General features: G+C 38.7%; 1 protein-coding gene across 1 annotated transcript in view; it reads left to right on the top strand.

Annotated features, from left to right (window-relative positions):
* The window catches only part of LOC127658857 (immunoglobulin superfamily member 3-like), a 254,627-nt gene that overhangs the window by 190,839 nt on the left and 36,485 nt on the right, over nt 1-27,303 (top strand). Inside the window, exons 5-6 of the mRNA XM_052148390.1 lie at nt 10,195-10,602; nt 21,006-21,413. Coding sequence (XP_052004350.1) covers nt 10,195-10,602; nt 21,006-21,413 — 816 coding nt within the window. The remainder of the gene's footprint in view (nt 1-10,194; nt 10,603-21,005; nt 21,414-27,303) is intronic.

Here is a 27,303-nt window from a genome sequence, read left to right as displayed (position 1 = left end):
GACTACCTCCATGCTAGTGGGGAGGGCTTATCAAGCGGCAGGTCAGGCTGGTGCTGCGCTGCACACCATGGCCGTGTTACAGGCATACCAGACCTGAGGGCTTTTTTTTTATATATATTTCTTTTCTTCCCAATTTGCTATGCCCAATTTTCAATGCACTCTAGGTGGTGGCATAGTGACTTGCCTTAGTCTGGGTGATGGTGGATGAATCACAGTTGCCTCCGCGTCTGAGACAGTCAATCCGCGCATGTTATGACATGGCTTGTTGAGCGCAATACCGTGGAGACCTAGTGCGTGTGGAGGCTCACGCTATTCCAACGGCATCCATGCACAACTAACCATGTGCCCACCAAGTAACCCACCTAGAGCAAGAACCACATTATAGCGACCATGATTAGATTAAACCAAAGTGACTTTACGCTCCTTAGCAACCAGGCCAATTAGTTGCTAATGAAGCCTGACTGGAGTCACTCAGCACGCCCTGGATTCGAACTTGCGACACCAGGTGTGGGAGTCAGCATCTTTACTGGCTGAGCTACCCAGGCCCCCCACTTTGAAAATGATTTTTTAATAACAGTGATTAATTATTATGTTAGAATATGGAAGTAAATGAATGAACACGTGGACACTGGCATTTTAGCACAGTTTGTGGATTTTTAGAAGGTCACAGGAGAATTTACTTGCTGCTAACCATTTTATATCTTTTAATTTGACATGGAGGAAAAGAAAAGAAACAAAATCTACAAGAGCTGGATATTATTGTTGAGGAAATTACTGCAAGGAAAAAGTTCTCCTTGGGAAGCTTGATAATAATATCACGTCGGATAGCAAAAAGCGGGTAAATGGGAAAGGGTAGTGGAGGCTGTGCTCGACTCCAATTGGGATGTGAATAGGGGAGAAAAAGAAAGTCTCAGCTTTCTAATGTTATAATTACTATGTTTCTATGAACTCTAAAGATCTTGGAGAGAGAGTGCTATATGCAGGCCATCCTTTTGAATTAGCATGATTGGTCACCACATTAAGAAGCTTCAAAACAGTATTTATTGTTTGAATTTGGTGATAATAGTTGCATGGTTTACAAGCTGAAAATACAAATATAATTAAACATAAAACAGTCAAAAATGTTTTTTGGTCTAAAATCACATTAAATCTACATAAAGCCCATTGTGACTTGAGTCTCAACATGATAAACCAAATAAAATTCATTAAACATCTTACCTTTTAGGACAACTATTATACTATTATATATAAATATATACTATATAAGACAACTGTGAGGTTATCCTAACTTTAAGTTATTTACGATGATGTTTACGAACATTTTTCGAGAATTTGAGTGCTACTTAAGTTTTTTTCTTAAGAACTTTTTTCTCAATCTGAGGGGAAGGATATTTCTACTGACAGACCCTCAACCCCTCGATTTTGACAGAGGGAGCAAGACTACTCTGATGTACGCATCATGTACGAGCTGATGACAGTAGCTCCTTATCCCACATTGCAACTCGATTGTCACATGACAGCATATCGTGCTTCATCAACTCCACCCCCACACAACTCTATAACGTATAATGAAAGTGAAGTTAGGTCAATTAAGCAGTTTAGAAAAGTTACATTGAAATTTAACTGCATAATACTTGTAGCTACCTTAAACTATCTGTTTGTCACATAGTTATAGCCTATATTTTCATTGTTATGTTACCATTTTCATTTTTGTAAAGCTTGATTAATACTTTCTAACAATTAATTCAAATAAAAAACATATGGATTTATGCATAAGCCTCTGAAATTACAACTAAACTTTATCTGAATCTGTGGTCGCATCAATCTCCGAAGATTAGCCTTCAATGTGCTCCAAGTGATCAGTGTTCCAGTTAAACCCACTGAACAGATTCCTCCGGTAGTAGTAGCCAGTAGCATCCGCGCAATGTAAGCAATGACGTACATCCGAGTCTGTGAGACGGAGGGAAGTTAGCGAGGGAAGGGCATAAACATTTGAAGTGGAATGCAGCCTAGATATTCTCCACACAGCCAATCAGGTGAGAAGCTATGATTTCTACACTTTCCGCTTCGACTGAATTGCTGTTGTGTTGTCTTGCTGTTGTGTTTTCTGATTTGCTGCTGTGTTTTCTAACTTGTAGTTTTGTTTCTAGATTTGGTGTTTTGTTTTCTGGTTTGCTCTTTTGTTTTCAGATTTGCCGTTGTATTTTATGATTTGCTGTTGTGTTTCTGAATTGTTATTTCATCTTTGGATTTGCTGTTGTGTTTTTAGATTTGTTGTTTTGTTTTGCAATTCACGGCAACCTTACAATTATAAGAACTACATGGATCTTCTTCAGGGTGTATGATATCAACATAAACGGACACTTACGAGAAGCACGAATATCTGTAGCTCAGGTTAATACAAATACTCACCTAAAATAACAGGCTCGAAATGTTGATTTTATGCTTTGATTAAATTTCAGATACATCTGGAAGAAACAGTGTGCAGTTTTTTCCCTGCACTTTCTTGGTTTTTTCTGACTTTGTTGCGGTATATTATCATGCAGGAATACGCAGACATTGTCCCTCCCCTCCAAATCCAATCACTAGTGGTCACGTAAGATGCATTTAAATGACCAGGTGTAAACAGTGATGTGTCTTAACTGACCACATGTGATCAAATCACCCGAGATGCATCTTAATACCATGTGGAAACTAAATCTATATCATTAGTAGCGTGTAGCTTGGGATGCTAGAGTTTCAATGTAGCTTTCCCAACACTCAGGGAGAAGTTGTGAATGTGTAATACAGTACTGTATCCTGTATGAAATTGTTTTTGCAGAGTATTTTTTCACAACTTGGTTTTGTGGAGGATTGAAAGTCTTTGAAATTGCATTGAGAGCTACTCAAAAAGCCAAGACTAACAGGAATTAAATGAAAGAGCTGCATTCCTCAGTGCTTCCTATGTAAATCCCCAAGGTGGATGTGCTGTGCCCAGGCAAAGAAGCCACAGCTAGGCTCATGGGGTTGATGAATAAACGAACAAATGAATGAATGAATAAATGAATGTTACATTTATATAGTGCTTTTCTGACACTACACTCAAAGCGCTTTACACATTTAACAGGGGACTCTCCTCAACCACCACCAGTGTGCAGCATCCACCTGGATGATTCGACGGCATCCACAGTGCACCAGTACACTCACCACACACCAGCTATTGATGGAGAGGAGAGAGTAGAGTTATAGAGCCAATTAATGGATGGGGATTATTAGGAGGCCATGATTGAGAAGGACCAATTGGGGGATTTGGCCAGGACACCAGGGTTACACCCTTACTCTACGAGAAGTGTCGGCCAAATGGCGAGTTGATTACTCAAACTCAACTTTCTTGATATAACACGTCTGCAGAGGTAGAACACGAATGATCAGAGGCTGAGCTGTGTGGCTTTATAATAGATTTGCAAATGCATTGGACATGTTTTGAGCACTCACACACCCTCCCTGAGCAAAAGCAGGGACAAATTAGAGCAGCATATTTGAGAGCGTGCATCCAGTTTTGAGCGAGAGCCTAGGACTTCGGAGCGAGCGGAGAGACCAAGCTGGCTGAATCGGTACATGGATGTACTCACGCATGATCTTCATGTTGTGCTCTCAACATTAACAGTATTATAACATAATTTATCTTCATGATACATTTTAATTGTATTTATTTGTGTTTTGATTTTACTTTGATAATTATCATCAATATCTGCCCCTCATTTGTCATGCTGTGGTACCTCCCAGTTTGAAAACCTTGGTGCTAGAGTAAAACTTACTTCCAAACCAAATTGTTTATTAGATTCCTCCTTTAGGAGGAAATCTATTGTTATTGATGGTTTTATTATTATTATTATTATTGTTATTATTATTATTATTATTATTATTATTATTATTCTCCTTGAGCCCCAATATCTCAAAGTCACTGGTCAAAAATTTCTAAATTGGCACATTGGTACTCCATGCCAACGGGTACCCCACACCAAGAATGGCCCACATTCGCTCATAGGTGGTGCTACAAGCCACACCAATATAAATATTTTCAAAGTGTTGTTATTTCCACCCCATTTGTCCAATTCTTCTTAAACTCGGTGTACATGCCTCATTTCTCATGGGGACCAAAAAAGCCTCAAGGACCCATAACTTCCGCCATGATGGATTTTCCTGTACAGTGAAAATTTGGAAAAACCTACAAAACTCTTCTTCTCCTGAAACATAGCTCCAATTGATTTGAAATTTGGTACACATGTGTAGAATTGATGTCTTTGAAAACATTACTTAGCAAAAATGAATACAAAATGGCTGAAAGGGGCATGTTTATGTAAATGTCCACATTTTATCAATATATATGTGTCAATAAATCAAATGTAATTTTGACTGATGGTTTTTCAAACCTAACATGCTTCAAGATGACATCACTCTGAAGTGCTACGCAAAGAATGGCTCACATTGGCCTTTAGGGGGCGCTACAGGCCATGCCCAAAAGTCCCATTTTCTGGTCAATTTTTTATTTATTTTGTACATTGATATTACAGGCCAACGGTAACCCCTAAACCAATAATGGCCAACATTTGCCCTTAGGGGGCATTACAGGCCATACCGAAAAGAGCAATTTTCTGGTCAGAAACTTTATAATTGTATATTGATACTACAGGCCAACAGGAAACCCCACACCAAGAATGGCCCACATTCGCCCTTAGGGGGCGCTACAAGCCATGCCCAAATGTCCTATTTTCAAAGTGATGTCATTTCCACCCCATTTATTCAATTCTTCTGAAACTTAATGTACATACCTCATTTCTCATTGTAAACAAAAAAGCCTCAAGGATCCATAAGGTTGAACTGAACTGATCAAATTTAGGTCTGAACTGATCAAATTTAAATGATTTGCCATTTTGAGGAGGAATCACATTGCTGCTTGCAGCTATGTTTTGAGTTGGTTCTTTTCAATGTTTCAGTCCAACACAAGTCAGTCTGAATGATTTATCAAAAATTTTTGTATATAATTTATTTATTTAATCTAGTGATCTTAAATGTCTGGAAAAGTCAAGGAAATGTATTGGTCAAAAGGTGATAACCTTGCTACCTTGATGTCCAACAGTCACTTGCTGTCAGCAATGGCCCTTTCAGATCATGTGATTTCAGGGACATTTTTCCCTCTCTCCTGAGGGATCTGCTTTTAAAGGGTTTGGAAGGATATCCTGCTGTTAAAGAAGCATTACATCATTAAAGAACCTTAACATACATTAAGTAACCTCAATTTCAGCCCTCAAAGTCTTAGAAAGAGGTAAGAGTCCATTTGAAAGATTCTTGAATGAAACACTTTATTAGTCTGTGCATTTTTCCTTTGGGCCCACAGGAGACTGTCTGCCATATTTGCAGGGTTAATAGGGCAGTTGATTGATAACTGCAGTCCAGTTGGATACAGCAAAGAGTTCAGCCCCTTTTTTCACTTGCACACTTAGACTTACTCTCTTCTTCTATAGATTTCACTAATTCAACATACAATATAAGATAGGGTTTACATATAAACATAAATTTGACACATTACACCTGATGGAGAGCTTGGCTTTGGCGTGGCAATAGCATTACAAACAAAGTTGATAGGATTGAGATTAAATATCAATAGAAAGAAAAAAGACTGTAGAGGTGAGGGAACATCAATACCCTTCATTACATAAACCCCTCATCTCAGCTCTTCTGAGAAAAGGTGCACAACATAAATTCAAGATATTTGATCTCCCTTTTTTGCTTTTATTATGTATAAATTCAAAGCCCCTTGTTTTCATTGTGTTCACTGGCCCATTAGTGATTTTTATTTTTTTTTCCTCAAGAAGTTCTGCCATGTTGGGCTACAGCCTCTTTCTGAAGGGAGAATAGCATGACCCATGGGAAGGGCGCAAACTGTGCCTTTAAAGTCCTTTTTTATTTTTGTGATCCCACACTACTTCTATAGGGATACTCTGTACTCTGGAGATGTCTGCAAATGCTTTGATCTACACTCGTACTTGCAAGATCTCTCAGGCTCTAGAACTCTTGATCAGGAAGCTAAGCAAAGTCCTGCTGGTCTCAGGCAATGGCGGCTGTTGAACGCAATAGTTTTAGAATTAACATGGATACCTATTAAAATATTCATTACTTTTGACTGTATTACATAATTTACTAAGAATTCAACTCAATTTGGTGCTGCCATGTGGTCATTTCACAGCTATATTGAGTCATCATTTTTATTTATATAGTACTTTTAATTGATAAAAATTTAAACCAAAACCCGATTAACCATTTCATTATTAAAAAGTGTCAGCAAAATGTGTCAAAATTAAAAATGAAATAAAATTGTTTGATTTGAATTAAAATTTTAACTATAACAATGCATCATCCCTGTCAAAAAATAAATAATCAAATTGATGATTTGACATTTAATTTTCACTACAATCTCGAGGCAAGACTTCCAATTTTACAATGAATAGGCAAATGTGAATAAGAAATTGCAAATAATATTTTTTAAAAAGCTTTTTTCTTAATGTTTACGCAATAATAGTGACAGAATAAAAATAAAAATGCAAAGTTTAGTTTTAATTTAATTTTCAATTTTCTCTTTTATTTTTCAATTAAAATTTTCATTCTCATTTTCACATTTCAACATGTAAATTCTATGTTAATGAGTTGGTTGTGCTCAAGAGACGATACTTTAGTACAGTGCTTCTCACACTAGGCGGCACAGAGGGGTTGCAAGGGAGATGTTAATTTTATGTGTCCTTCCGTGACAGTGAATCGAGAGAAAAGACTTTTAAAAAAGACATTTAAAAATACCAAGCATTACAGAAAAATGCAGTACTGATTTTTGTTTCATCAGCCAGCTGAATAAATTAACATAGCGTTGGAATCACACTTGTAAATGCATGCATCATGCTTGCAGCAAGCTTTATTTTGCAGATGTTACATGTAAAATAAACAAGTTAATTCAGTTTAATTGGATTGTTTCCCACCACAGCAAAATAAAACCCCAATATCCCCTATATCAGAGTATCAACATTAGAGAAGGCATATATGAGTGAATTTATTGGCATAAGAGCAAGCTTAATAAGTTAAGCAATGTCTTTCCTAACGCAGTGATATGAAAATTAAACATTTGATCTGATTGGATCTGGCATACGGCATAATCATAAGCTTTCCACACCATGTCATGCCGCGATCCAGTAGTTAGAGAGTGTCTCAAAGTCATGATGGAATGTGTCTGATGAATTTATTTTCACCAAAGTCAGTGCCGTCTCATTTCGATTGGGATGCTTATTGATATAGGCTAAATATGGATGTAATTCTGAAAAAATTATGCTTCAATCCTGGAGGAACTCTCAATCAGAATGAGCTTTATTGCCAAGGATGCTCTGTACTTTCACATATGGCTGCACTGCATGGAGACCATTCCGATCTGTTTTGACATAGTTTGATAGTATGACACGTGTAAGGATGGACACAGGTTTGATGTGTGTATTAATTAAGACAGGTATCGATAGGGAATTCTGATTTTCATTCAGGAATAATGGTGCTCGTAAATCCTGGTCTAGGATGAGTTTTCCCACAACAAATTCAAGCCTTAATTACTTGTGAGAACAGAAAATCTGACTGTAGATCAGTGGCTGAAAATGAAAATGAATTATTTGATCTGATTTGATCTGGCATACAGCATAATTATAAGCGTTCCACACCGACACTGTGTGCACAACACTTGTGACCCAAAAAGCACTGTATCATAGATTTCTGTCACAAAATGACACATTAAATGAGCATCTTCCTTGCAAATTCTCTGCGCCCCCTAGTGTGAGAAGGACTGTATTAAAGTATCCTCTCTTGAGCACCACCCACCCATTAGGGCCTAAGCACTGAAAGTGCGGAGACCCTATTGTTCTTCTAAGGATTATTAGGGCCCATGCACTGAAAGTGTGAAAACCCTATTGTTCTTCTATAGATTCTTCTTTCTCTTTTCAAGGTTTTCTGTATTTTGGGGTACTTAACATGTGTGAAAACTCTTGAAAGTTAGCACACACATCAGAGTCATTGGTCATTAGGGCTGGGCAAAGTTGTTGGGGGGGAGGCGTGCAGATTGGGCTCTGTAGCGCCACCTAGAAGATGGGCATGTTCGGGGTGCTCTGTAGCACATGGTGTGATTTACATAAAAATTTAGCTGTATGTTTGTGTGGAACTTTTAACAAACTATTCCAATATCCATCTTATGTTTACCTGAATTGCTTCCATTTTATATGTCAAGACCGTGCAAATTTAAAATTCTGAAGGGATTCTTGATATCTTAAATAGTGTTGCCATGGCAATACATTAAATGTCATGATTCCTTTTTATATATATATTCCTGTTTTTAAAGTACTTGGCATGCTTGAATTTTCATGATATTTTGCACACGTCAGAATTGTCGACCATTAGGCCTGGGAAAAAGTTAACACATTGGCGTAGCTGGGGAGCTCTGTAGCGACACCTTTTGAAAAAAGTGGTGGGGTCAGTTTCTTTTTCAGTCACCAAACTTGCTACATATGTTGTTCTCATCAAGCTGGATAACTTTCAAAATAACAGTCATTAGCTCCGCCCAACAGGAAGTTGGACATTTTTGATTGAATGTGCATTTTTTTAATTGCTGGCCCTGATCTTTAGAATACTCCTAGGGGATTAATGTAATTGTCACCAAATGTAGGCAACCTTATGCCAAGACAATGAAGATTATAAATTGTGAACAAATCTTTGATATATTGAATGGTGTTGCCATGGTGAGGCAATAAATTTATAGAAAAAGTGGAAACAGGAAGTGTCCCATATTTTCTGTGTGTATTGTATGATGCTGATCATATTGATGTGACTATTGTGCCGTAGTGCCATAGTGTCACCATCTGACAACAGGAAGTGTGACAGTTTGTTTGACTTTGAAATAGTCATTTTATATTTACCCTCTCAAATGTATTTGCAATTTCTTATTCACATTTGCCTTTTCATTGTGAAATTGGCAGTCTTGCCTTGAGATTGTAGTGAAAATGAAATGTCGAATCATCTATTATATTTTTTTAATTTGACATGGATGATGACATTGTTATAGTGAAAACTAAAATGAAAATCAAATCATTTAAAACATTTTTTTTTAATTTTGCAGACACATTTTAATAATGAAATGGTTAATCAGGTTTTCATTTAGATTTTTATCCTTTTATTAATTTATTTAAAATTGGCAGAATATCCCTTCCATACAAAGCAGCTGTACAGGAAATTATGCTATAACAGAAAATAAAGCTGTAATGTCTTAGTCATCATTGCGTGATTTTATAAAAATATGAATGTTCCTTAAAAAGTAAATAATTGGTCTGTTTCAAAACTTAGTGAGCTCCCTCACTGTCTCCTGCCTTCTTAGGCAGCTCTCTTCTCTTCTATTGCCTCATAAGAGATCAATTTGGAATGCTCTACATAGCTCTGCGCATCATTCAAATAGCACTCTTCATGCACTGTGCACAACAGTGCATGAAGAGTGGACACAACTCACAACTCATTTCAATACAGGTGATGCAAGAGAAACAACAGACAAATTTCAGTAGCAGAACTTTCGATGTCCAGTTTCCAAATTCACAATGTGATCAGTTCTCAGTTTGTTGGCCAGCCCAGAAGGCTACTTCATCATGGCTTCGACTGGGAATTTCTAATGGGTTTTCAGAATAGATTTCTATTTATGAGTAAAATAAGGTCTGTGCTTAACACCACTTTCCCATTTTGTAAATTAATTTACACACAGTCATACCACAAATGTGAATTTTGATACAGAATTTTAAAAGCATTTAAAGGTTGCTAACAAATGTCCACATAAGGAGTACAACACTTGTCCATTTAATTACAGGTAATTTGTCAAGCATGTAAACAGTTTATGTACTTGACTAATAATGTTTAGTTCATCAAAGTATTTGATGAATTAAAGGATTTGCATGAGGATTTGTTTTAGAGTTCTGTTTCTTGTACAGTTTGTCATGGATTATGTTGCCTCCAACTCTTTAAAAGCTAGTTTATTCTTACAGGACAGGATGTTCTATGTAGTCTCAATATTCTCATGAACACCTGTGTTGTATCTCAGATTTTCATAGAATGACTTTTCATTTCCTTGTCTGTTTTTCTGTCCACTGTCTGTCATAGGGAGTAACATCACTGTATCTTTATCCAGTGAGTCTTCAGAGATTATGGAGGGAGAAGCCATCCAGTTGACCTGCATCGTTAACAACACTCTGGGTCCCCTGTCAGTGAACTGGCAGTGGACGGATAAAGACGGGGTGGGTCCTGTGGTGGGCATGGCTTCTGTGGACCGTGATGGCACAGTCACACCTGGGTCCACCTTTAGGGAACGCAGCAGCTATGGAGAGGTCCGGGTGGAGCGAGTTAGGCCCGACACATTCACCCTGTCCCTGCAGAATGCTCTCCCCACAGATGAAGGCCAGTTCAGCTGCAGCGCCATTGAGTGGTCACAGAGCGGAACAGCACCTGACTGGGTTTGGCAGCAGATTGGGGTTGAAACTGCAATCAAGACCATCACTGTAAAATCAGTTGGTAAGTCTCCGTAAATGTATCAAAATCCTGGAGATAACAGGCAACAGCCATGCTTAAGTATGTGAAAAGTACCTGTATTTGGTGTCAAGTTGATACTGAAATTAAAGTAATGATAAGAAATGTTTTTCTACAGTATTACATAGTACTAAACATGAACTGAGTTTGGTACCCATGTGCTGTCTAACTGACAGATGGCTGCTTTTATATGCTCACATGCATTTTTTTGCATGCTTGCTTTTTAAATAAAGGACTGTCTTATATAGGATATTAGTTTTTGTTGGGGTATTAAAAATGGTATAGAGAATCGTGAATTTTCACTGATGGCCTATTGGTATTGACTACTGATATTTGGTAATGTGATAACTCTAGAAATGATTTATTCCCACAAAGAGTCACATATCATGCATAGGCCTAATTTGTATTTTTAATTTCATCATCATAAATACTCTGCCTCATACATATACAAACTCACACTTGAGCTCACACAGTGTCAGCGGACATTCACTAAGCTCAGAACATAGTAGGAGTAGAATTAGCATGTACAGTCTATATAAAACTAACTTCTATCCACATGCAGTCAATAATGCTTGTGCTTACATAGCATCATGTATGTGTTTCCCAGTGGAACTATTGCTGTCAGCACACTGTTCTTTGTCTGTGGCACACACATGCTCTTATACTGGGAAGATATTAAATATTTATAGTAATTTGGCAGTGGAGCAGGGATTGGCCGATGCTTCAAAAGATACATCAGTTGTCGTAGCGTCAGTTCTTGATAATGTGTAATAGTTTTGATCTGGAGTCCTCCTACTTATGTTAGCCTTAATAACCATTCACTTTTATCACAAAGCAATAGGTGACTAAAGCTAATATTCTGCTTAACACCTCCTTTTGAGGGCCACAGAAGAAAGAAAGTCCTACAGGTTTGGAACTACACAAGTGCAAGTAAATGATAACAGAACTGTCATTTTGGGTGAATTATCCCTTTAAGGTTGAGATTAAAAAGTTGGGGCTTATTTGTTTTTTTTATTTAATTATTTTGCTCTTCCTCTGCTATGACATTGATCAATTTACTTCCTACACTTTCATGATTAGCTTTGTTGAAGCATTTAATCAGCTCTGCTTTTGTCAAAGTGTGCCAGCGTTAAGCTCTGCTTCACCTCTTAAGTATAAACTTGAGCAGGTGTGTGAAGGAGTCACTTTGTTCAAGTAGGATGTTCCCATGATCATGTGCTGTGTGTGCTATAAACAATGTATGTACACATGTATAAGTGTGGGCATACAGTAGGATGTGCTCATGTCCTCTTGCCCTGTCATCTGTTAAGCTTTGGCTGGTGTGTTGGCGGTGTTGAATAAAAATAGCACTGTTGTGTTTTACAACATTGAGTCCTGGTGACTGTGTGTGGATGAAGGATCAGAACTGGGTGCAAATCTGGGCCCAGTTTCTGGTGTCATTCTGTGGAGAGAGAGATAGTCTTAACATGCTCATTAGTGTCTGGCAGTGATGTGGGTGCTGACTGGCTGGAGGCCACCCTGTAGCACTAGAATCGTTTGGTTTGGTTACACATGACACACAGAGGTGAGCCTAGAAAAATAGACAGTAATTCTACCATTTTTTTTTCTTTGTGATGGCTAGGAAAGCTGTTAGAACTCTCAGCACATTAATTGGATGGAAGATAAATATACATGTTCTAGGTTTAATGGGATATCTGCTAGAGCACACTATATGAGATGATTAGGAGTGTTTTGTGTATTTTTTATTTATTCAAACCATCAAACGTTTGCAGACAGGGCAATAAAGACTTGGTGAATTATTAATTCCTTGTGTAGCTGTGTTTGAGAGTGTGGACCATTGTATTGTCTTACAGTGCTTAATGCATACTCAACAATGGTCTAGAGAGATCATTGCTGTACAGAACACCCCTACAGTCCTTGTGGTACATGTGGTCTCAGGGCCGGTCAACCCATTAAGGGACATAGACGACCTCTTAGGGCATCATCGCTTCGAGGGAGCCGATCAACTGAGCCAATTTCAGTGCAATTTCAGTACCCTGTGCATTCTGATAACTTATTGTAAAAGCTTAAAAGTACAAAATATTACCAAGCCAATGCCATGTTAATTGGACATATTCCTTGGTGTAACCTTCCAAATAAATACCATTATATATTATAAAAATACTAATGTTTTACCATATTGTACCATTACTGTATCATGATTCTGCCATAGCAGGTTTTTGAGAAAGGAAACTTTGATAAACTTCCACTTGTGCTGTGGAATGTGAAAAGGTGTAAAAAAAAATGTAGTCAAGTCAACCTTTATTTATAGAACACATTTAAAAAGAACAGAAGTTGGCCCTAAGTGCTTTACAGATCAAACAAACAAAATGACTGAGTGATTTAAAAACAGATTGAATTAAAGTTAATATTAAAACATAAAACATAATAAAATAAATAAAAACATTTAAATACAACATCATGTATGTATTTATGTATATGTATGTATGTATGTATATTTCAAACTATTCAATGATCTATTCAAAAGCTACAGTTTTTAAAGAAGATTTTAAAATGGCTATTGATGAAGCTGACCTCACATGGAAAGGGAGACTATTCCATAGATTAGCACCTATCACAGAAAAGGCACGGTCAACCTTAGATCTATAGCGGCAACAGGGAACAGTCAATAGAAGTTGATCAGAAGACCTTAGCACTCTGGTGGGGGAGTAAGGGTGTGGAAGGTCACTGATATATTTGGGCACGAGACCAGAGAGTGCCTTGTACACAAAAATATGAATTTTAAAATCGACCCTGAATTTCATTGGATGCCAGAGTAGAGATGCTAAAACCGGGGAAATGTGATCCCTCTTTCTTGACCATGTTAAAAGACTAGGTGCTGCATTTTCTAACTAGTTTTTAAACCCTCACACTTTTAGTTCTGTATGTGACCGTTTGTTGGAAAGTTCACAGTAGTTTAATTTGCTTCTTATTCAAATTCTGGTAAAATGCACCTCCGGTGCCATTGTAAATGTGTATTATAAGGTGTAAAGCAGTTCAATGGAAAGGAGGAGGTGAGAACCGGCTTGACAATATAAATAATAGTTTAATAAAGGAATAAACCAAAAGACACAAACACACACATAGGACGGACAGCTGCCCGTAAACGTTCTTTCTCTATCACACCACCGTCCGCAGTCGGCCTTTATCCCTCTCGGAGGCTTGATTAGCCTGATAAGGGACCGGGTGTGTAAAATCACGACCTGGCCCTGCCCTCCACCCTGTCACATTCCTCCCTCGTTCTCACAGGTCGGGGAGCCCCTGGCATGACGTACACCCCCCGCCTCTTTCCCTGGGGGAAGGTGTGCCTTTATGCCCCGTCTGCCGGCAGGTCATCCCCGCCTTCCTGAATCTGGGAGGGGACAGGGGGAGGGAAACAATAATTAAAAATAGGGGGGGGTACTCCCTGTAACAGTGCAGTACCCCCAACAAAAAAAACTGTAACATTTAAAATCGGCAGTGAGCCCCTCCCCGCTCGCGGTTGGCGGTCTCAGACCCTGGCGCGTTTCAGCAGCTGGTAGGGGTCTCCTCCACCCCTGGCAGCGGCCCTGACCGCTCAAGGCGGTCGGTTAGGAGACCCTTCTCCCCTTGCGCTCCGTTGGGGTGGATGGTAGTGGCGAGAAATGCATGTGGCGTATCCTCCTTCTTCCCAGGTCTTTGGCACCAGTGTAAAGGGGGTTCAGGGGAAAAGAGGAGGCGAGATCCGGCTTGAAAATATATATAATAGTTAAATGTAAAACTGAAACCAAAAGACACAAACACACACATAGTAAGGACAGCTGCCCGTAAATGTTCTCTTTCTGTTGCACCACCATTCGCAGTCGGCCTTTATCCCTCTCTGAGGCTTGATTAGCCTGATAAGGGACCTGATGTGTAAAATCACGACTCAGCCCCGTCCTCCGCCCTGTCACATAAGTGAACTGAACTATTGAGCATCTACATCTGAGATGTTCGTGAGTAGCACTCAAATGTTCGCAACACGTGAAGGCTAAAAATAGCCGTGAGTGTGTGTGTGTAAACAGAGCAGCTTCATTCACTAATGCGCTGCCGCTGCGCATACTATATATTTACTTATTAAAAACAGACTTTTTGTGATTCACAGAGCTATCAAACGTCTTTAAGTGGCTTTGAATACAGTGCATGAGTCATATGATCTGCTATAATGGTGTTTTAATAGTTCTTTTATGTCATTTTTGTAGCTTGACAGTAACGAACATGACTAACACACAGTATCGGATTTGGATCGGGCTCGTCGGACTGATATCCGATCCATCTAAAAGCTTCGGTATCAGAGCCTATACCGATCCAGGTATTGGATCGGTGCATACCTACTCTTGGCAACAGCACTGATCTGCTAATTAAAAAAATAACGATCTATTTCAAATTTCTGCTCAATTTTGTGAGTAAAGAAGTTTACAAATGTTTCACAGGTCTCTTGTGTGGTGTCCAGAAAAGAATTTTTAGTTGGGTTTAAAACAGAATCAATTGTTTTGAAAATACTTTTGGTCGATTTGCGTTATTAGAGATTAATGTAGAGAAAAACTTTACAGCTCTATGATAGTTAGTTAAACACTCCTTTAAAATGTCATAAGAGAACTGAAGCTTGTCTCGTTTCCACTTGCTCTCAGCATTTCTGCACTCTTGTCTGAGAGCGTGGGTAGCGTTTAACCAAACTCCCTTAATTCTCCTTGGCTTGAGTGGAGTGACATTATCAAGTGTAAAAGTACAAGATTTATTAAAAGCTTCAACAAATAATTCAGTGTCGAGTCCAGTTAAGACATCATCTGTGAAATGAGTTAGACAAAAATCACAGCCTGGCAGTGTTAGATCCCCCAGGGCCACCAGGATTCAGCCAGGACTCAGTGATGAATAAAAAGTCCAATGATTGTGATAGAAAAAAGTCATTCAGAATAAAAGACTTGTTTATTATTGAACATGCATTAATGAGGGCCATCTTAATAGTGGCGACATCAGTGTTTTGTGGTGAAATAAAAGATGTGCATTTTAGAAAGCTGAGATTATCAAAATTGACAACACTTCACATCACCAGTGGGAGGGCAATGGTGTGAAGCCCAGATAGTCGGTATGTGGTGGTTGTCAGAGGAATCGGTCGGTATTCTGCAGGGTAATGTTGTCGTGACCCTCAATGGACATACCGGGGGAGACGCGCAGTGCAGTAGTTATAAACTCCATCTGACAGGAGGGCTGAGGAATTAAAATGCCACAAATCCAGAGATGAGTAGAATAAAACCATATCGGAAGAAAGATGATTGCATGAACTTGCAAACAAGCAGGGAGCTCTCCTTTGAAACTGGCAAGTGCCAACAACAAAACTCCAACAGGCCAAGATGGACAACAGAAGGAAGAACATCCTCAATACATCCACCAACATGACTCCACGTGCTCCAGCCCCACTGGACGTTGACAATGGACAGGGATTCAAGCAGCCTGTTTAAGACTGCACGTAGCAGTCCCGGTGAAGAATAATAAAGTAATAAAGAACATAGAAATAAATTAGGAGCGCCTGTTAATACTGTTGTTTGATTAATATTAATGGCATAATAAACAGCAACTGGTCTAATTAGTATACTTGTATAGTATTCTGCTTGTGGCTGCTTTCTGATGCTACTGCCTACACGATTGAGTTGGCTTACTACAAGTCACATTGTCCAAATTAGATCAAAATGAAACATAGCCGAATCTTAACTTTCAAACAGTACATGCTCCTACTTTCCTTTCTCAGCCCAGTGATCATCTTAACTCAGGGAGTTTTAAGGACCAGGTATACTTAATTTTTGCATTTTCCGGATTTCCATCGACTGGTCAAACACATTTCCTTTGTGAGTATACTTTTGTAACCACAAACATATAGGAACATGTTCGAGGCATGCGCACTACTTTCTAACTGCTTTCTGACACTCTTTTAGGACAGTCAATGGCCGGCACATGCGCAGCCGAGGACCGTGTGCACGAGTCAAGAAAGTCTAGGCACCGCGCGGTCAAGCCTTTTGGCTCTGCTGATAACACAGATTGCATTCCACAATGCGCACACCCAAAGTATACTTTCGCCTTTATTCTTCAAAGCTTATTAACATGCAAACAGAGAGGTATTATATTGTAGACATTTAACTTTACCACCCTGCTCCTTTAGTAGATAGTTTGCAAAATTGATGGACACAGAGGTTCTCCAAATGAAATTCACTCCCTTAACTCTACCAGACCCTGTTGTACTACTGGGAGCTAGGCGCATAAGGATATGCACAGTGGCATACTACATCAGAGTGGCCACTTTAGGCCTTTAGTAGGTAGGCTGAGAATGGATATCACCTTATCCAGTTCCATATGGCCTTCAGCTGTTGTCAACTTTACAAACACTCAGCTCTTGACATATAAACTAAGGTTGGCCTTTATGGGTGCCCTGCAGTGATTTATACAGTGTTTAGGTGAATAGTTGTTGTGTAATTTAGCACAGCTGGAAGGCTATATTGACCAATCAGTGTCCAGGACAGTTTCTATCATTTTACAATGCCATTAATTACAAAGCTATCAAATGTTTGATTCATATTACTGTGCTCACCGCGATCTCTACTAATAACCTAATTAAATAATTTAATTTCTATGTACTGCATTTATTTATTTGTTAATTAGCTATGTATTCTAGAAAATGTTAGACTGTCATCATCGCAAACGAAACGCCGTGGTCTCTTTCTTTTCACATAATACAGTGCTGTGAAAACGATTTGCCCCCTTCCTGATTTCTTTAATTGTTGTGTATGTTTCATGATAAATTGTTTTAGATCTTTAAACGAGATTGTGGCAGGGAGTAGGGGAGGGCCGGGACATGATCCTGCACACCCAGCCCCTAATCAGGCTAATCAAGCCCTCGATAGGGATAAAGGCGACTGGAGTCAGCCGTTCCAGAGAGAGAGAGAGAGTTACGGGCCGGAGGTGACACATGCCGGGCAGCTGCCCGTAACTCTCTCTGGAACTGCCGCCTCCAGTCACCTTTAACCCTCTTGATGGCTTAATTAGCCTGATTAGGGGCATGGCTGTGTTAGCAGAAAGTGTGGGTGCTAGACTGGCCTGCCTGCCTGCAGGTCTGTCCTATCTCCAATTGAGAATATGGGGCGCATTATGAAGTGCATTAGATATCAATGAAAATCCCATACATTTGTGCAGCTGAAGACCTGTATAATGGATGAATGGTGGAAATTTCCACTTTCTAATCTTAACAAACTTTTGTATTCAGTGCCCAAATGCTTAATAAGTGTTATTAGAATAAATGGTGATGTTTCACAGTGGTAAACACTCAACTATCCCTACTTTTTTCGAGCGTGTTGCAATCATCTGATTTGAAATTACTGTATATATATAAAAAAAACAACTATGGAATTCAAAAGGTAAAACATCATATAATGTGTAGTTGTTGTGCTTTCAATATAGCAAATGGTCAATGTAATTTACTTATTAACATTTTTCATACTCTCCCAACTTTTTCGGAATTGGGGTTGTATATATATATATTATAAGTTATATACGTTTTCCAACAACTATTTCACCCATGTGAAAAACTACCTGCCCCCTTAAAGGGGACCTATTATGCAAAATTCACTTTTACATGGTGTTTGAACATAAATGTGTGTTGGCAGCGTGTGTACACAAATACCCTATAATGATAAAAACCCACCCTGTCCTTTTTTTTTTTTTTTAAAACACTTTAGTGGAATTTCGCCCACTCTTCTTTGCAGAACTGCTTTTTTTCAGCCACATTGGAGGGTTTTTGAGCATGAACTGCCTGCCAGCATTTCAATTGGGTTAATGTCAGGACTTTGACTAGACCACTCCAAAACCTACATTTTGCTACTTTCGACCCATTCAGAGGTGGAATTACTCCTTTGCTTTGGATCATTGTCTTGCTGTATAATCCAGTTGTGTTTGAACTTCAACTCACTGTCTGATGACCGGACACTATCTTTTAGGATTTTCTGGTAGAGAGCAGAATAAATTTGTCTCTCAATTATTGCTAGTCGCCCTGGCCACAAAGCAGTAAAGCATCCCCACACCATCACACTACTACCACCATGCTTTACCGTTGGTATGATGTTCTTTTTGTGGAATTATGTGTTTGATTTACACCACATGTAATGGGACACCTATCTTCCAAACAGTTCCATTTTCGACTCACAGAACTTTCTCCCAAAAGGTTTGAGGATCATCAAGGTGTGTTTGAGCAAAATTCAGATGAGCCTTTATGTTTTTCTGGGTTAGCAGTGGTTTTGGCCTCGCCACTCTTCCATGGATGGCATTTTTGGCCAGTGTCATTCTGTTGATGGAGTCATGAACAGTGAACTTTATTAATGCGAGGGAGGCCTGCATTTACTTGGATGTTGTCCTTGGCTTTTTTGTGACATCCTGGATGAGTCATCACTGTGCTCTTGGAGGAATTTTTGAAGGTCGGCCACTTCTGGGAAGGTTCACTACTGTGTAAATTTTTCTCCATTTGGAGATAATGACTCACTGGTATTTTGAAGTCCCATAGCCTTTGAAATAGCTTTGTAACCCATCCCAGATTTATGTATTTCAGTCACATTTTTCCTCATCATTTCTGGACTTACTTTTGACCTTGGCATAGTGTGCTACTGGGTGAGACCTTTAAGCCAACTTCATGCTGCTGAAAAAGTTATATTTAGGTGTTGATTTGATTGAACAGGGCTGGCAGTAATCAGGCCTGGATGTGTCTAGTCCAGCTGAACCCCATTATGAATGCAGTTTCATAGATTTGGGGATTTAGTAACTAAGGGGACAAATACTGTTTTACAAAGGCCCAGTTGGTATTGGAAAAATCTTTTTGCTTCATTAAATAACATTAGCATTTAAAAACTGCATTTTATGTTCATTCAGATTGCATTCATGTTAGATTTTGTTAGATATTTTGAAAGAATTTAGTATGAGATTTACACAAAAACAGAAGAAATCAGGATTGGGCAAATCGTTTTTCATAGCATTTTAAAATAATTTCAACGGCAATTAATATTTCATATCCATTTATTTATTCATTTATTTGGTTAAAAAGCCATGAAATAAGCATCTAAATGTCAGTTGGTCCTGAGCATCCAGTTTGTTTAGCAATTATGACTGGCCGATTTTGTATTATCCCTAACATAAAACATGGGAAAGTGAGAACGGTTGTCACAAACACTTCAATAAATATAAAAGTAAAATAACACCTTCCCTTCCACAGGGAAAACTATTCCAGTTCCAGAAATCTGATCCAGAAATCCACCTCATCTTCAAGCACAGAGAAAAACAGGCATTTCCCCTGCAATAAGCTTGTCCTTGTACAGTATGATCAATGCAGATGTAAATTGCTGTTGAAGTGTGCCAGTAGGAACGCATCTGAGAATAAGCTTGTTGTGTACTATATGCCCATTAGCAGATTCACAGCCCCATCAGTATCAGCTGTGAATTAAGTCACCCTGAGTTCTCTCTTCATATTTACTTACTGTGCTCAGCGGTGTGACAGATTTGGGCAAAGGAGGTAGTGTGCCAGCTGCAAGTCAGACCACTCTTTTTGCTGTTACATAAATTAGGAGCTAGTTCAACAGCAGGAGAGCATCAATCTTTGAACAGCAATTGTGTCTTTTTCAATGGCATACAAAAACAAGCAGTTTAGCAGTACTCCCCATTGAAAAACAATGCTAAATGTAAATATAACAATAACCCAACCCTAATAACTGTAACTGTGTATAATAGTTAATAACTAAGATAGAAAAATAAATAGGCTAATCAACTTTTACAAAAATTCCCATGTTGATTGTTGTTGACATCGAAAAGATCCATGATATTTTGGCACATTTTCGCTTGCTAGAAGCTAGCCAAATTAGGCATATTCCAACATGGACAGGTTGCATGACTTGCCCTCACCTTCAAACCTTCGAATACATCTACATAAGGTTATAGAAAATTAGAAAAATTAGACTACATTAAGTCATTCACTTGCAACAAGCATGAACATGATTTGTGCAGACCACAATGTATTTTGTGCAGTGAATAATTGGCTGCCAAGTGCATAATGTATTAGAAATGTATTAACTAAAACTAAATACTCAATATTTTTTAATAATTAATTTCACTGTTTGATTTTAAGGACAATTTTGGAACTTTGTTGGGTCACCACTTTATGTTCAGTGTAAAATCTGGACCCTGACACAAAACTGGTTGAGATGACCCAGCTATTAATAGTACTCAGTGATCTACTTTTTTAATTGCTGGTGTAAAGTATAACCTACCTCATGATTAAATGTAAATTATAACTAAACCCACTTTCTTTTTTTTGCTTCTCCCACCAGAATCTTTCTTCTTTGTGTCTGCCTCCTCCCGTACGCCCGGTGTGACGTTTGGCGACTCATTTGACTTGCAGTGCATTGTCAAGCCACGGCACAATCCCAATGTTCCTGTTGCAGTCACATGGCGCTTCCTGCCTGCAGAGGGCGATGGAGAGTTCCGCGATTTGGTGACGTTCACGCGAGATTGCACTCTGCAGTGGGGTGAGCAACTGTTAGGGCTGGGCACACGCACAACAGTGGATCGTACGCCCACTAATACCAACTTCCGCCTCAGCATCACCCGAGCAGGACGCAAGGAAGCTGGGACGTATCAGTGTGCTGCACTGCTCTATCGGAGGAATTATGATGGCACCTGGAGCACAGTGGCCAACCGCACCTCCAACCCGCTGGGCATCAGTGTACTGCAGCCTGGTGAGTCTAAAAATGGTTTCAGTCGCAGGAAAGGTGTATGTAAGATACCTTTCTGCTAGACAGATAGCAAAGAAAAAACATAATTGTTCTGATGGCACTGAATTAGTCTTTTTGGCATCCTTTTCAGTTAGGTTTTTTTTTTAAGGAAAGGGGCTTGCAGCACTGAAATGAGCTCATGACAGACTGGTGGAGTTACTCCCCAGCCTCAAAAATAAGCAGAAGGGTAGTTGACTTTAAATTTCAAGCAGTGCAAGAGGCGGGACCATGCTATTATAGTTCTATTTTTACAAATATGGTTTTATTTTATTTTTTGTATAATTTTTTTTTCCCCCAATAATTTTATAATTATTATACATGCAGTTTTTTTTAACTACAATTAACCCTCTGATGCATGGTGTCTACTACAGTGATACAAATCCAGGGTGTTTTGGTACATCCAAACCAGCATGTGTGACTTTTGACCCTTACCCATCATTTGATATGGCTGTTCTCTATACTGTATATGTTTTTGTGTTTTTTACTTATTACAACATAAATGCTACATAGAGACAAAAGTGCAGATGGACCAATAAAATCTGAAATATATACCATAATACTCTATTGTAATGGATAGTTTTGTTTTAAATTGCATAACTTTTCAGGGGAAAAAAGAGATTGGAAATGTTTATATTCTTGTTCTGAAATAAAGAGCAAAATATATTTTTTAGTCCTTTGTGATACAGTTTAAGTCAGAAGTTTACATACACCAAATACATTTAAACTCAGTTTTTCACAAGTCCTGACATTTAATCATAGAAAACATTCCTTGTCTTAGGTCAGTTATGATCACTACTTTATTTTAAGAATGTGAAATGTCAGAATAATAGTAGAGAGAATTATTTATTTCAGCTTTTATTTCTTTCATCACATTCCCAGTGGGTCAGAAGTTTACATACACTTTATTAGTATTTGGTAGCATTGCCTTTAAATTGTTTAATTTGGGTCAACCTTTTTGGGTAGCCTTCCACAAGCCTCTCACAATAAGTTGCTGGAAATTTGGCCCATTCCAGAGTCAGGTTTGTAGGCCTCCTTGCTCGCACACACTTTTTCAGTTATGCCCACAAATTTTCTACTGGATTGTGGTCAGGGCTTTGTAATGGCCACTCCAATACCTTGACTTTGTTGTCCTTAAGCCATTTTGCTACAACTTTTGAGGTATGCTTGGGACCCGTTTGCGACAGAGCTTTAACTTCCTGGTTGATGTCTTGAGATGTTGCTTCAATATATCCATATCATTTTCCTTCCTCATGATGCCATCTATTTTGTGAAGCACACCAGTCCCTCCTTCAGCAAAGCACCCCCACAACATGAAGCTGCCACCCCCATGCTTCACGGTTTGGATGGTGTTCTTTGGCTTGCAAGCCTCACCCTTTTCCTCCAAAAATAACACTGGTCATTATGGCCAAAAAGTTCAATTTTGTTTCATCAGACCAGATGACATTTATCCAAAAATTCAGATCTTTGTTCCCTTGTGCACTTGCAAACAGTTTTTTTTTTTTTTTTATCCAACTTTCAGGTTATGTCGGGTTGAAAAACTTAAAATAAATGTTTATCAGTCAAAGGACCTAAGGGATATACTTTCCGTTATGCATTATTGTACATTTTAACCAAAAACATGTATGTTTAATAATGTTTTTATGGACATTATATGAAATGATATGTCAACTACAATTAAGTGCAATAAAGAACCAAAGATGAGAGCTACTACTGTAAATGCACAAATAAAGCTTTCATTGATAATGCATTGTGTTGTAGTCTGGCCTAGTTTTACAACTTCCACCCTCTCCAGCTCTTTCTCCCATTATTTGTGCATGTTCATGTGTGTGTTCCACAAGATATTAGACTCTGTGCTCGTAAGAGTAATTGGGATGACTGTGACGTGCGTGTGCAGCTGGGGCTGACCCTTCTAATGGCCTTGAGTGCAGTAGAAAGAGGTCGTTAATATTTTCCACACCAGAGACAATGATTAGAAGAAGAATATAAGGAGGGAAAATTATTGGGGGAGGAGAAGGGTAGGCCTGATGTGGAGAGGGCTATTAGAGCAAAAATTAGAACTCATTAAATCCAATCCCTCTGGACTTTCCTTCCAGGACTGAAATTTTCAGTCTCAAAAGACAGCCCCTTTCACTAACCTCACACAATCAAATTTAAATATAAAATTGCTTATATCCACCCTTCCCAAAATAAATGTTTTATTTGTTTTCTGCATAATAAAAGAGAAGTGTGTGAATGGCTTCTGAAAGTTTACCATGGTAGCCATTGTTTTCGCCTAAAAATCAGAGACACCATAGTGTAACATTGTGTACTGTATCTTCTAACTTTTTTAATAAAAATTATAAAGATTCTGGGGTCTTTTTAAGGGGCATTCAAACATACATTGACTGACATCATTCATTTAAATGAGAGTTGCTGATTTTTAGCAACATGAGAGAAAGAAACTGTTGGCCATGCAATGTGGGTATTCCCAACGCTGAGAAAAGTGTAGCTTTATGCAAATGAGCAGTGATGGAATGCAACAACTACAAATAGGAGTGAAGATGCTGGGGCACACAAGGATCTGTCTCATGAGAGATCCTGTAGTCAAGAGTAAGGACGAGAAGTCTATATTATTGACCATGTTTACATGCACTTAAGAAAACTGTTTATTCCAGGGTTTTTGCAGAAAGTGGCATTCAAACAAGAATGCTGATTTCCTTATGCTGTTTAAGGGATTAAGAGAAAGTAGTTTATCACAACTAGCTTTTTCCTTGAGAACATGGCTTAATGTGGCCATGTAAATGCTATTCTGATGTGTGTTTTAAGAGTGTGCACACATGAAACTGACCGGATAACAAGTCATAGAATGGAGCCCAACAAAAAGTCAACACAGCATACAACATTGTAACATTTTGGTGTACAGTGGGAAAAGCACATACACTAAACTATACCCATTAATACACACCAATGTAAAACATTGACTGTCCCTCGCTTTGACATGTATGCATTTGTATATTGGGAAATTAAGAGGGAAATGTTAGAAGGAAATTCCACTATTGCGGAGCAATTCCGCTGCAGGTCGCCTTACAAATTTATGGAAACTAAGACAGCAACATCTAAATGTAAAATAGCAAAGTCTTCCTCATATCTCATGCTTGTTTTTGTACAAGCACTGCAGGAAAATTACGTTGCTATGGAGAAAGCTACTTACTGACCAAGCCGCATGCATACAGGAGTAAAGAGTACACCGCTTATTCAGTGCATGTAAACAAGAACTCTGTTTTATCACAATAACCCTCTTTCTCGAAATAAGCAGCTTTCTGGTCAAGTCAAGTCAAGTCAAGTGGTTTTTATTGTCGTTTCAACCATATACAGTTAGTACGGTACACAGCAAAACGAGACAACGTTCCTCCAGGACCATGGTGCTACATAAAAACAACAAAGGACCAACATAGGACCACATGAGACTACACAACGAAATAAAATACCTATATAAACTACCTATATATACCTATATAAAGTACACGTGCAAACATGTGCAAAAAGTACAGGACAGTACAACAAATTACTGACAATGAACAGGACAATAGACAGTGCAGCGCCGACCAGTACTCAGTAGTGCAAAAAGATGACAGTTTCTAAAATGTAAACCTAACATACTATGAGATAGTGTTCTATGCACATAGCAGTTATTGAGGTAGCAGACAGTTATAAAGTGACAGTAATTAAAGTGCAACTCAGGACACGTGTGTATCAAACCAGTCTCTGAGTATTGAGGAGTCTGATGGCTTGGGGAAGAAGCTGTTACACAGTCTGGCCGTGAGGGCCCGAATGCTTCGGTACCACTTGCCAGACGGGAGGAGGGTAAAGAGTTTGTGTGAGGGGTGTGTGGGGTCGTCCACAATGCTGGTTGCTTTATGGATACAGTGTTTTTTGTAAATGTCTTTGATGGAGGGAAGAGAGACCCCAATGATCTTCTCAGCTGTCCTCACTATCCTCTGCAGGGCTTTGCGGTCCGAAACGGTGCAAGTCCCAAACCAGGCAGTGATGCAGCTGCTCAGGATGCTCTCAATAGTCCCTCTATAGAATGTAGTGAGGATGGGAGATGTGCTTTCCTCAGCCTTCGAAGAAAGTAGAGACGCTGCTGGGCTTTCTTGGTGATAGAGCTGGTGTTGAGGGACCAGGTGAGGTTCTCCGCCAAGTGAACACCAAGGAATTTGGTGCTTTTGACGATCTCCACAGAGGTCCATGTAAATGTAGTCAATGTGACCTATTGGTGACCTCAAGCAATAAAGTCACTGTATGTGTGAACGTATCATGAAATCAACAATAATTGTAGTAACTGTTTGTTTTTTGGAAACTGTGACTACCATGGGACATTTTTGTACTGGTGGCACATCATGATGATATTAAGCATGATGCTGCATCTAAAATGGTGGATTAGAGCAGGCTGAAACACCCAGCTTTTCTACAAACAGTAGGTCTGAGCTTTCTTATGAAAAAGAACTGTAGCTTACCTCATTCTAAACACAATAATTGCTGTATCCATCTCGATAGAGCCTATTGGCATGAAACACACTCCTCTCCATCATATTCTGCTCATATTCTATTCTCAAATAGAAAGGGCTTTTCTATTTACTTCTGTGCATGCAAGTGTGGGTGTATGTGCACAAGTGTATTTTTTTTTTTTTACCTCATTTGTAACCTTGACCCGACACACCATAAACTTCATTTTCAATATACTTTTGGCACAAGATACCTCGTACCCATTGCCTTCCATCTGTTTTAAGCTATTGTGTTACTGTTGTGTAACGCTTTGTGGAGTGGAGCCCCTCAGATAGAATCGGTGCAAGGATTTGGCAGGAGTTAATGGCTCTAAGACAACCCTGGAGGGGTGACATGGTCTGCCTTACCCTGCTGGCATGCTCCCTGACCACTGACAAAATGCAAATCAGTGCAGCTCACTTCATAGTTGATTGTTGGTACACTAGCACATTTCAGCCTGTTCTTTTTACAAAGCATAGCTATTGCTTTTATTATGTGTTTTTTAGTTGGACAAATTGGTAGAATGATACAGATGTAAAACAGAGCACAGAATGATACAGATGAAAAACAGTGCAAGTATCAAATTGTGCATTTGAAATATATTTGAATGCATTTAAACTTTTTAAAGTCGATTCAGTTAACATTACCATAATGAATACTATTACCATTAACACAATTATCAGCATCACTGCCCATTTACTGGGAGCCTATAGTTCCTGTGAGCACCTTTGCTTCTCATTGTCACTTCTTCACCCTGACACATGGATGTCTTTGAGACAGGACATTGCACCTTGATGCTTAGAAGTCAGAGCTGTATTGCCTAAAGGCCTAGGATTAGTACACTAAAAAAAAAAAATAATTATTTGGCTGAACTTGAATTGCAATCATGGATAGTGGTTCCACATGTTTGAAATTTGTTTTCTGAACTTAAAAATACTATGTAGTCTCAACTCAAATACTATGTGAAAAGGGAACCTAATTAAATTGTGTAAACCCAACAAAATTAGACATGTCAAAGTAGCTATGTCACTAGTAACTATGTTCCTTTTATGTCAAAGAAATAAATGGAATCTTTTATTCCTTTATAAACTAGCTAGTGAAAATAAATATTAGCATGCTAATTTAATGCTGATGTGAAGCACTACAAAGTGTAACCTTGTAACTATGCTATGGTTAGCACAGTAAATGCTTAACAAAGAGAACAATTAATATCATGCACCAAATGTTCCCATCCTCATACTAAGATCAAGCTCCATTCTTCACCATGATAGTAACCCCCAAAACTCCAACATAACAGAACTCTTCTAAATCTCAACATACTGTAACAAAA

This window comes from Xyrauchen texanus, chromosome 18 (genome assembly GCF_025860055.1).
Source record: "Xyrauchen texanus isolate HMW12.3.18 chromosome 18, RBS_HiC_50CHRs, whole genome shotgun sequence".
Lineage (NCBI taxonomy): Eukaryota > Metazoa > Chordata > Actinopteri > Cypriniformes > Catostomidae > Xyrauchen > Xyrauchen texanus.
Note: the sequence above shows the minus strand (reverse complement) of the source record. Positions and strands in the feature narration are given on the sequence as shown.